We start from the raw sequence: 12341 nt of genomic DNA, 5'->3' as shown, positions 1-12341 counted from the left end.
AGTGCAGGGTTAAAATGCATCACAAATGGAATGACCTTTTATTCTTAAACTTTCTTTTGCGTCAAAGCCAAGTTTCAAAGTGTCATTGGATCCTTGTAAATGAGGAAATAACATCTTCTAGACATGACGTTATGCTAAGAAACTCAGTTTCTGTTGTTATGACTTTGTAATCCTTGGCCAAATGGTTTCTGTGTGGGTTGGTGCCAAGAGGGAAGACCAGGTCTGGGCTGTGCAGATGATACAGATACAGATACAGATACAGGCAGAAGCAGAGAGAGGAGGGAGGAATCAGGGAATGCCTTTAGTTTCCCTCTACTGAAGTTTAGAGTGAAAGTTGTTGTGGCAACAGGAATGTTTGCCATTTCTCTCTCTCCCTCCTTCAGGAGGGTGGCCTGAATACCTGGGGGACTCCCTCTCCTGCCAGCCCCCATCCCAGTCGAAACCCAGTCACTCAAACTCATATACACACCTATAAAAATAACTAAGATAGAGAAACAATTCACTGTAGACTAAACTATAAACAATAGCTTAAATAGACTTAAAAAATGTCAAAAATGGATAAATAAATTGACCCATACTTTGTGCTGAATACACTGTACAATGGTGGTAATAATACACTATAATACACTGTACATTAGTACATGTGGGTGGGTGGAGCTGCACACACTGAAAATGATGCAGATGCAGATGATCACACAGATGATGAATATTCTGAGGCCACAACTAACTCTTATTTTCATTATTGATTAATATGTTGGTTATTTTTCAGATAAATAGATTAATTGTTTAGTCTGTAAAATGTCAGAAAACTGTACAAGCACAAGCTGATGTCTTTGGATCGCTTCTTCTGCCATGTTCACTACTCAACCACAACCCTCATGGATACAGCTTCTTGTGGTCTAAACAACATCATAATCACAGGATGTCATCTTGCTATATCACCTCTCGGGTTTGCTTTGCCTCTCTGATTGTCTTTCCAGTATCTCCAGATCTACTTCCCTCCCCATAATACCACAGGTAGTCTCACTGAAAGTTGATCATTAACTTCAGCCACATCCGATAAAGAAAAACATCCATTAAGATAAAGAATCTGAGTATTTGTCCATTGAGACAGAGAGGCATGTGGGGAATGTGTGCAGAAAACTACACAACATTGTCAAGCGATATTGAAACAGTGACAGGGATTTCATTGTGTAATCCACCTGTATCTCTTCCCGTCTGGGAAATGGGTGACTTTACGAATAACATGAATCAACACTTTTTTTTTCACCATGGCAACCACACACAGCCATGAGAAAGCACCAGTCCTGATCAAGGATGGAGAGGTTACGTACTCTCAGCCACTGGGTACCCACTCTAAACTGCTGTAGGCACAATCATACATTTTTGGACTGTCAAATATAATTTATTAATTTATTGTATTGTAAAGGATTGTATATTTTGATTGATTTAAATCGCCTAAAGAATTTTTTTTAATGTCAATACATTAAGTAAAACTGTCAATTTACAATTTATTGTGAGTAGTATTGTATTTGATGATGTCATAATCACTATCAAATCTCAAAGAAGGCCTGATCATGACTTAGCGAGGTCATAAATTGACACATTGAACACATAAAAGTGACTCATTCAGCCATGTATAAATATTTGTGTTCACTCAGATGCGCACAATTCAAAACACACACGCCTTTCTACACATGTCTCTCTTTATGTGATGACGGAAATGTGTTTGCCTTGTGCATGTGCCGTGTGCATATGAGTCCAGTAGAGTCATTGTGAAATGATAAACCTGAAAATCTCTTTTTGTCATTGTACAGTATTGAACAACAGGTTGAACCAAGGTGTGCTAGTCCTGGGAAAGAGCACAGGATGGCAGCCAGTCAGACTGGTGGAGTCAGCTTACGAAAAAAAAAAAAAAAAACCCTTCAAAGTGAGTGGCTAATGTATCTAAGACTAGTGATGACACATAAACGCAGACCGTTTTTTTGCTAAACCTCTCAGACAGCACAAACCATTAGGGACTGTTTATGTCACAGATGAACAAATGTATGTATGTTCCAGCTCATGACTGAGGGTGATACAGATCAGAAATAATAGAAAAATTGTAGGCTACTAACTAGACAAACAAACAGTTGCCTTCTCCAGAGCATTTGGTTTGAGCAGGCTGACGTGTGTTGTTTTGAATAAAATGAGTTTTGAGTTATTGCACTGTGCTTTTTGATTTGAGGATGGCATTGTTTGGCAGGTTGCTTTTACAGTCATTACACTGTGAGCAAAGCAGCTGAAACTCACCCGAGCACCAGCTGTTATTAGCTCTGCAGACGCTAAAGATGAAACCCTCAGGAATGCAGAAAGGAATCTAACACTTACTGGTTATTTTCTTTGTATTTATTGTGGGTTACTCTTAAGTGCTATTCTTTTAATAGACAGACAACAGGACAACACACACGTATATAAAAAAAAAAATACAGCTATGCACTCAAACAGGTTTGGATACTGTACCTATGAGTACTTTCCTTTGATTACAAAACCACAACCTTAAACATGCCCTTTAAACCGAAAGTCTGAAGGTCTAAGCTAACCTGTTATAATGTCTTGACTTTGGAGATTTGCCATTATTATGTGACTATTTTCAATTGAATTGCATAAGTGTCGAAATACTACCACAAAGAAATATATCAAATATTCAATCCTGAACCTTTTTGGGAACTTTCTGAATTCATTTTTACCACTAAAAACCACAAATTCTGCCAAACGTTCCCCTGAAGTGATTTTAAAGTTAAACATCTTTCAAAATGTGATTGACAACATAGAATGCTGCTCTCTTTATTTTGTTCCAAGACATAACTGAAGCAAAAATGGAATTGAAAGCTTCAGAAAGTAAAAACAAAAGCTTCAGTATTAGCAGATTTTATTCCAGCACCCATTTAGATTTAGCTTCACCACCTTAGGTGAGAGTAGGAGGGCAGCCATACATGTCAGCACACACTACTCCTCATAAAGGCCCAACATACTGCCTCAGTGCATGATACAAAATTGACTCTCTTCCATACAACTTTAAACCAAAGCAGAATCAGGTACCTTCTTTTTCACACCAGTGTAGATGATCCTGTGCAGGTAAGAAGCTTCAAAACATTCATAATATTCCCAGGTCTGAATATGTCAGACCTTTTTATTTCAGTAGTTCACTTGTCTGGCTCCCTGTGCAATAAAAAACTATTTCAAACTTCTACTTCACAACACACAAGCAATCATGCAACACAAGAAATGAATTTTTTTTTAAAAAGAAAAAAAGGGAACAAGGGGAACAAGCTTTGGGATTGTGCATCTATGTTTTCTTCCACTTAGCCAATTAACAGAGCCAAGAGAACAACTTGTTCTTCATCTTTTTTTTTTCAAGTTCTGCGGCTCCGTAATTATCTCTATCTATCTATCTTATGTCTGCAGAGATGACCTCCTTCCTGGCTTGAACTCGTTCCTCCTGCAGACGCAGCTCCAGCTTTGTTAGCTGTCTTTCCGTCTGTTTCCTCTCTTTTGGTTTAGATGTTAAAGTTATATGGAGTCCCATCCCTTAGTGTTAGTGTTGGCTGCAAAACTCACAGCAAGTTTGAGATGGTTTATAAGCTCTGTGGCTATGAGGCTGCAGGTCAGTGAGGCAATCTTTACATCCTCCATCAGCCCCTCTCTAGACAGCCAGGTGTTAGGCAGAGCCTCACCCAGCAACAAGTAGATGAGCTCCACCATCTTAATTAGTGATTTATTGCTTCAGTCATCATGTTTGGAGTCATCACATAAGAATGTTAAAGACTGTCCCTATGTTACATAGAGTATTTTTGACTGCTCCATGTGCATTTGGTTTGCCTGGCCTTATTGCCACTCAGTGTTAAATCAGTGTGAGTTCTCCCTCTCTTGGTCTTTTTGGTGCCTTACATCCTCTGACTGACTAATATTTCTACAGCAGTCAGAATCCAGAAACACCAAGTTAATGTCAAAGAACTACTACTGATGGACCCAGACTGATGCTCTGCCTTACATCACCTTGTGATAAAAACTTGAACACACCACAAAAAAAAAGTCTAATGGCAAAACTCACAAGCAAGTTAACAAAATTACATGCTACTTTCTGAAGAATGATATGATATAGCAGAAAAATTACCAAATTACCAATTACCACATTATTATTATTATCATTAAATATAAATATTAAATTATTTTATTACCAAGTAAATAATTATCCATTTTTGTTGTATTCTTAATGCAATATTACTTTTTAATCTTTTTAAAAAAATGTGACAATTTTTTTCCAATGAATTTTTTTTCTTGTAACAAACAAAGTGGGATGTGAGGATATTTTAACTTCTGAGTCCTGACAAGTTACTATTAAAACATTTAACAGAAACAATGTTTGACACATCTTGAATTTGTATAAATACACATATGAAAACTCTGCAGACACCTGTCAACGTCTGAAAATTATTAACCTACTGTGTTCGGGTACGGACTAAAGGCCAATCGTCCAGAAGAGGGCGCTGCTTCAACAAACTGCATTCAAATCACCTAATTCTGCAGAAGAAGACGCCAGCTGCCGTGCAACACCAAAGAAGAAGAGACGTAACCCGTGTCATGTAATTATAACATAACCAAGGTTATCCCGAAGATACTGGGGGATATTATGAACGTCATTTGAACAAAACAGAGTGTCTATTATCTCGGTAAGAAAATAAGCTCAACAGCTCGTTGTTTACAGTGTTGAAATTTGTCTGTCAAATAGCCAACACCGACATTGACATGCTAGCAGCTTTAGCTAGTGAGCTAACCATCATCCGCATGACGGAGGAGTTGACACCAAATTCTGTTGAAAATTAGTACAATAATACACATGACCGGTTTTTAATCAGAGTGTAACATTTTAGGAGCTGCCTGCCTCTTATTATGTAATTCCTTGCCTGTTAAAAGACACCACGGTGGGTGGCAGCGAGCATTATCACTTATTCAGGGGTCTTGGGGCATGTTCTGGTGTAGTTAGGTGGACTTTAGTTCACATGAATGTAAAGGTATACTAGATTATTCTGTGAGCGGAGTCTGGTGTGCGGTGCCCTCCCAGTCAGAGGGGTGACGTTTTAACTGAAGCACATTGTTCAGGGGTTCAGCTGTTTAATCTGCAGCGTAAGTAAACACTGTTCATCAGTGGAGAGGGAACTTAAAAGATAACATATTTTTCACATGTGATGCTAAAGCGTAAATGACAGTTTCCGGCGCTGACAGCTAATGCCAGATGTCCACTGCTCTTCTCCGATATCAACCCAGGTCGCAATGAGCGTCCCATGTTTCTTGTCCTCCGCTGCCCGAAGCTTCAGTGTGTCCGGCCCCGCCGCCAGTCTCTTCTGCCGCCGGCTCCTGAGCCCCAGCACCGTCACTAGGTGAGTTTCCTCTGAATTGTACCGGTTACGTTGTTTTGTAATTTGGTAACTGGCACTTTAAGTTGGTTCAAGCCTGCTGACAGTGAGGGCAATGTCCACTTGCTTTTTTCTAAACTGCTAGTCATATAAGACTGCTGCCACTCTTAACTAACTCTCTAAGAGGATATGTGACATTCAAGGCAAGTGACAAAAACATATCATTTTTATTAGAAGAAACATGTCCTCCAAAAGACAAATGGACCATCTAGAGAAGACAGCGAGCAACTCCAGACAAAATGTAAGTTGATATTATGAAATAAATTTCTTCGTCTTGACTTTATCTATCAACTGTGCCACTATGCGACTGCATCAAATACTGACAACTCGTCCTTTGACTATTAACCTGTTTGTATACTCCTAACAGGCTCTGTATCCAGCTGAAGTGTGTGGAATCATAAATGAGTCAGAGACAGTAAAACGTCTGAGGATAGCCGTCCATCCAGACTTCAGCTTTAAAGCAGGACAGTGGTGAGTAGACTTTCACTAACTTGTTAAACATTTTCTGTCAGGTTAGGGAACACGTTGTGTTGTGACACCTGAGGTATTGCACCAGTGAGACAGAGAGAAATGAGAACGTTACTCTGGTTTCGATGTGTTTTTTTATTTGCTACTTCTCTTCTCGGGGCAAATGAATATAAAAAAGAATTGAGGCTATTTATCTCCTGTTCTTTCCAATCGGCCAACATTGCATGCATTGCATTAGCCTCCTTAAACTTGTCTCTGGGGACTTTAAAATAAAAATTGCCAGGTTAATACTTTCTTCATGAACCAGAGGTTAACAGAAAAAAATGTAGGTTATTACGTGAGCTCACTTTGTCAAACATCTCTGAGTTGTTCCATAACGCTTGTAGTGCTCATAGTAGCCACAAGGTGGTAATGTTGTGCTTGATTTGTCCTATCAATAGCCTGGTGGTTTTCTTTTCTTATACAAAACTTTTACAGTAAACAGTTTACAGTCTTACACCACAGCTCAAGATTATTGTTGATAAGATGAAGAAAAGGAATGTACTGCGTCAACTAAAGCAAGGATCAAAGGTTTTTGTCAAATAAGGACAAACCAAATAGTTGTTGGGGACTTCATAAGATCAAGTTAACTCATAGATTTGTGTGGGGAACTGTTGTATGCACTGGGTTGCATGCGCTTGCTGCTTTGACTTGAAAGCTGCTTTAGACGGTGGCTTGTTTTGGACTGATGCCTATAGCACAGCTTTGTGTCTCTGGCAATTATCAAGTACATTTACAACAAAATGTAATTAAAGACGGACCTTGAACAATGTAATGCTCCATGGTACATCAAAATGAAAGTGACATAACTATTATATTACAAAGATTTGTTTAACAGAGCTATACCGGAGGGTATGGTATGGAGTGTGTGCTTTCAAACAGAACTTTCCAGCAACTCTCTTATTATCATACTAAGAAGTTAACTTCTTCTTCTTCTTCTTCTTCTTCTGTGAAGAGCTGTTTTTTCCCAAAGTCTGTGTCTGTCGGTCTGTGTTGCCAGTGTTAATTGGTGTACCATGCACATGCAGAACATGTACATGAGCCCATACTGTAGGTGGGCGGTGGTGAGATATAAAACCAACAGCCAGTTGCCCTGCGGCGACTGATAATGAATTTAAATAGATGGAAATCTTTGAGTTTCACTGTTTCTGAGGAAAAAGGACTGTTTAGTTGTTGGTCTCCAGGTGGGAGAGGAGGAGGAGGAGGTGGAGGAGGTGGGTGGAGGAGGTGGGTGGAACATATGTGTGCATCTTCACAGCAGATCCATATTTATGATGCCTCTGAGGGTTGTGGAGTCAGTGTCTCTTTCTAGTCTAACAGTGGGTCATTGTGCTAGTGGAACATTAGCCCAACTGTTTAGCATTGCTGTTTCCCTCTTGCGGGGGGGGGGGGGGGGGGGGGGGGGGGGGGGGCTGTGTTGTAGTCCGCTCTGCTTATTGACGGACAGATACGACCACATTGGATATAAGACTGGGTCATTACACTTTGAAAAAACTAACTAGTAGGCAACTTTACATCTGGCTTGGTTTTGTTCTCCTTGCTTTCTGGAACCACTGCTCTCTTCGCTGAGGTCAGAGGTCACCTTTCTACCTTCGTTCACCCTCTGACCCTCTGGTCAGCACCTTTTCACTCTTGAATTAACTATTGTTCAGAAATCTGGAAAGTCAGCTATATTTCCAGACCAAATAATATGGTGGTTATGGTTTAAATAAGATGGTTGTAATTATGTTTAACAACAATGTGCATGCCGTTACATATAATACAATTCAGCCCAGTTATATTTGAAATCGGCACATCCTCAGTCAGACTTAGTATTGTCACCTTAGATTAAACAGACATTTTTTTTTTTTAATCTGTGGGACACTTCCCAGGTTTAAGCCTAAATTGATCATTGTCTGACTCTTATGATTTGTGTTTGTGTGTGCGCAGGGTGGATTTCTTCATCCCCGGCGTGGAGAAGGTGGGAGGTTTCTCCATGTGCTCCAGCCCGGGTTTGCTGCAGCGGGAGGGGGTCATTGAACTGGCCGTAAAATACACCAAACACCCACCAGCACACTGGGTCCACACTATGGTGAGTGCGGTAGACACTCTCTCCGTGATATATAGTTATCATTTAAATATACGTATATAATATTGAAAACTTACAATGTTACAGTGAGTGGCAATTTTCCCAGGTAAATAATTTAGAGTTACCTGGAGAGATCGCTACTTAGTAGTAGGAATATTCTCCAAAAGCAGATTTGCTCATCCACAAGGCTGTCTAATGGTTTGGAAGACTGCAGTTGCAAGTGTGTGTGTGTGTGTGAGAGAGTGAGTGCGTGAGAGAGAGAGAGAGATGATGAAACGATTTGAAGGTGTGAGTGCAAGAAAAGAGATGCAGAAAGCAAATGAGTGGAGCAAAAGGATCAGGGTGGTGAGAAGGGGAGGTGTTATATGGTTAGAAAAATGAAACACTGCTACACAATCACAGCACTGGATATTCTTAAAGTGAAGTGTCAGAAAAAAAATGGCAAGTCAGATGATATTTCCAGAATTTCTTTTCTTTGTGTCCGACCCTGCAGAAGCACTAACTGTACTAAAAGGCTAAATGAAAAAGTTGTGATTCACACTAACTGAACATTAAGTTCATTCAGCTTCTGAAATTATTCCTTTCCTTTTCATTATTTGCTTTCATGGTTTTTTCCTTTTTTTTTTTCTTTTTTTTGCCTTATGACCCCTGATGTGTTTCAGTTTCATAATTTCTGTCAAGAGACTTGTCAATTTAAAACTGCTTGTGTGGTGTGTCTGATGTAGAACTAGGGAAGAACAGTATGCAAAAAATATTGTGATCGCGATATGAGTCACGATTTCAGTTGGAAGTGTCGTTTTTGCATTTCACTCTCTGAAAAAAGATAGTGAAAAGTGATTTTTTTTTGGGGGGGGGGGGCTTGTATGAAACAAGCATGCTCCTTTACATCTGGAGGACATTATGTGTAGGCCGGGGCGTCGCTGTAGCACCACAATGCTTCATTTTTGGTATGTTGTGACACATTTGACCTTTTTACCAAAGAAATTGCAGCTCCTGTGAGTTGGATATTGCTCTTGGCCATGTTGCAGTTTTGATGATATTTAAATTAATTGTTCAGCCGTATGTAGAACTGTAATAGAAGCTGGTGTTTATCCGTGCAACTGTGTAGGGCAGTACACTCTGAAAAATGTGGTAATGCTCAGAAGATCTACACAGGGTATATAAAAGTAAAAAAATATCATTAAAGTATAGAAAGATTTTTCATGCAAAATACACAGTAGCTGTGTAACACTCTTGTATCTACCAAGAACATGTGGTTCACCTTTTTTTTTTTGAATCCACTGTGTGCGAGTTGTTCTGTGAATATGAGCAATGTTTTCTCCTAGCTCTCCTTTCCCTCTCTGTACTCTGCGTGTTTGTTTGCAGCTTCACTGTTTGATGATGGCTCCTAATAAATAGCTCTGAGCTCCTGCGCCGTGTGTAAATAAGTAACAGAGAGCGATGTGATGTGTTTGAGTATTCTGAGACTTACAGCTCTCAGCTCTGGGATCTTTTGATGATCCTTTTGTTTGATATTGCGCTCAGACTGCTCTCTGTGAGGCGGCAGAAGTGTTGCGACCATGATAGCGGATTAAGAGTGCGAGTGCTGTTACGCGTACGCGTGCTTACAAGTGTACAAAAGCAGATGAAAGCATGTTTACTGCTCCTTTTGATTTCTAAAGACGTTCACTGTGCAATTTGTGAAATCGCTTTCACCTTGGCGTAGGTTTGTTGCGTGTATGCATGCTGATCTGAAAGTCTCTTTTTACTGTTTCCCGAGGCTCGTCTTAGATGTAGTTCATGTAAAACTGTACTTGATGTAGAATTTATATATTTGAGCTACTGAGCACTCAGAAAAGTTAGAGTCCAAGTGTCCAGCTTAACACCGTCTGCTGCCAACCTTTTTATATGTCTCTCTTCTCCGTCTGTATTTTGAACGTATTCTCTTCTCTCCTTCATCTCAGTGTACAGTGGGCTCCAGGGTGGCCATGCGTGTCGGTGGGGACTTCTTCTTTGATCCGTCGCCTTCTGACCCGTCTGTGGATTTGCTGCTTGTAGCCGGCGGTGTAGGGATCAACCCTCTGTACTCCATTCTGTTGCACGCCGTAGATCTCCTGCATCTCAACCAGAGCTCAGGCGGTCGGGACTACAACATAGGCTCCACTCACCTATGCTACAGCGCCAAGAACAGCCACGAGCTGCTCTTCAAGGTGTGTTCTTGAATTATGTTTTGGAAGATTATGAGGAATTTTTTTTCATTTTTTTAAACTCTGAATATCAGTGCTGGGTTTTCAACAGTGTCCATATGTATGTCTGCAGTCTTAAGGGAAGCTGTGTTGCAGTATGTAAGGATGTGACAAATGTCTTACTACCTACCCTCTGTCTTCCCAGAGCTCCATCACTGAGGCGTGTCGGGAGTTCCCTGACAAGTTCTCCTGTGACTTTCACGTCACGCAACAGAGCACAGATGTCGACCCACACCTCGAGCCATTTATCAACCGTAAGTAATGCCCATACACACACACACGCACACACACAGAGACACACATACTCCTACACATACACTTTTCTTTGTTTAGCTGGGATGATTGAGTGACTGTCACATTGTAGCACAGTCTTCTCTTTGTTGATTTATCTGTGTCATCATGTAGAACAGGCACTATCAAAGCTCCACGTGGGAGACTCAGAGGGAATAGGTGCCGCGGCACCGAGTCATGATTAATTGATTGACTTCCCTTGTGTCTCCCCAGGCGGGAGAATCACCAAGGAGGAGTTGCGAGCTCATGTGGACCCACAGAGGACTTTGTGTTACCTGTGCGGGCCCCCGCCCATGCTCGAAGCAATATCAAAAACCCTCACGGACCTCGGCCTCTCGAAAGACAGGATCCTCTTTGAGAAGTGGTGGTAGAACCTCAGACAGTTCCCAGAAATCAACAGGGTTTTCCTCCTGACTCTTGATTCCTTTTGTAGTCTTCAGGGGGAGGATGTTTGGGGTGTGGTGAGACTGGAAAGCGACTGAAATATTCCAGTGATGTGGACATTAAGAGTGCTCAAGCAGCTGAGGAAATTCATTCTCTGATCCCTGCTGCTGAGACCTGTTCCTGATGTGTGATAGACCGCTGGGGCCGCCCACTGTTCAGCTTGCAGCTGACTCATAAAGACAAAAGAGATGAGTTTTATTTCTTATAATCATTACAGGAAGACTGAGCAGACTGTAAAATCATTGACCATCTCACTTCCTTGCTGAATAACGCAACAACTGTGTATGATGGATACATTTTACCTTCATATTCAATCTTATTTCCAACCTATACTTGCTTGACTGAGGTTCTGCTTAAACACATTAATAGGTAATGTTTAGTTTTACCCAGTATTCTCACCTAAATGTTTATACACCAGTTAACCTATGTGAGCATACTGTATCTTAAAGAAATAGTTTTTGTGAAATTCGCTGTTTCGCTGTCCTGCTAAGAGTTAGATGAGAAGATTGATACCAGTCTTGTCTCTTGTCAGACGGCTAAACATAAAGCTGCAGCCAGCAGCCTGTTAGCTTAGCATAAAGACTGTAAACAGGGGAAAGGTAAGTGCATACTCACATCTGTAAAGCTCACTCAGTATCTGTTGGCTGCAACTTCATATTCATCTTCTCATCTATCTCTCAGCCAGAAAGCGAATAAGCAAAATTTCCAAAATGTCAAACTATTGTTTTACATGGAGGATCAGTGCAAAACAATAGCAACATGTACTGTGATTTTACACTGTACACAAGTGTTTGAGTGGCTAATTTTCTTCTATAAAAATACCTCTAATGCTTACTTGATAAAGTGTTGTTAGACCATGGGTGTATATATACTGAAATAACTCAGAGCTATTTATTTGCAGGACTGAAGATTTTAGAGTTGTTTGGCTGAGTTACAATGGAGTGATGATTGTTTCTACTTTTTACTCACATACAAACTTCACACCACTCAGTTTATTTTTAGAGTCAAAAACACAACAATCGCCCACGGCCTGTTTTACTCACTCACACCATTACATACATACACAGTGTCTATTTCCCACACAGCCACATACCCATGAACAGTTTCCCAGAGTGGAGTGAGTATCCCATGGTGCACGGTAATGGAACCTCTAGGTGGTCCCTGATTGGCTTGGATCACTGAACATCCCTCGGAGATGGTTGCGAGCTCCTTGTCGTCGCCTCTCTGTGGGGGTTGTGCCGCTGAGACTCATTTTCGAGTTGTTTTTGCGTTTCTTCCTCGTATGAGGAAAATTGTTTATGCTGGTAATGTGAGATTTACAAGAAATAAAAAAAAAAAAAAACAGATTGA

At 40.6% G+C, this 12341-nt stretch overlaps 1 protein-coding gene across 1 annotated transcript; it reads left to right on the top strand.

Moving 5' to 3' along the window:
• The first annotated feature begins 4576 nt into the window (after positions 1-4576).
• oxnad1 (oxidoreductase NAD-binding domain containing 1) lies at positions 4577-12337 on the top strand. The gene is made up of 8 exons (XM_056399860.1): positions 4577-4712; positions 5308-5420; positions 5631-5697; positions 5824-5927; positions 7893-8034; positions 9975-10220; positions 10402-10510; positions 10761-12337. Exons 2-8 carry the CDS (start codon positions 5314-5316, stop codon positions 10916-10918), a joined length of 933 nt encoding a protein of 310 aa, XP_056255835.1. The 5' UTR covers positions 4577-4712; positions 5308-5313; the 3' UTR covers positions 10919-12337.
• The last annotated feature ends 4 nt before the right edge of the window (positions 12338-12341 follow it).

Source organism: Seriola aureovittata, chromosome 16 (genome assembly GCF_021018895.1).
Source record: "Seriola aureovittata isolate HTS-2021-v1 ecotype China chromosome 16, ASM2101889v1, whole genome shotgun sequence".
In the NCBI taxonomy this organism is placed as follows: domain Eukaryota; kingdom Metazoa; phylum Chordata; class Actinopteri; order Carangiformes; family Carangidae; genus Seriola; species Seriola aureovittata.
Note: the sequence above shows the minus strand (reverse complement) of the source record. Positions and strands in the feature narration are given on the sequence as shown.

Excerpts from the sequence above, each read along its gene's own strand:
- oxnad1 (XM_056399860.1), top strand. The coding sequence starts at position 5,314 with ATGAGCGTCCCATGTTTCTTGTCCTCCGCTGCCCGAAGCTTCAGTGTG. Across the intron at positions 10,221-10,401 it reads GCCACGAGCTGCTCTTCAAG|AGCTCCATCACTGAGGCGTG; the intron begins GTGTGTTCTTGA and ends CTGTCTTCCCAG. Across the intron at positions 10,511-10,760 it reads CCTCGAGCCATTTATCAACC|GCGGGAGAATCACCAAGGAG; the intron begins GTAAGTAATGCC and ends GTGTCTCCCCAG.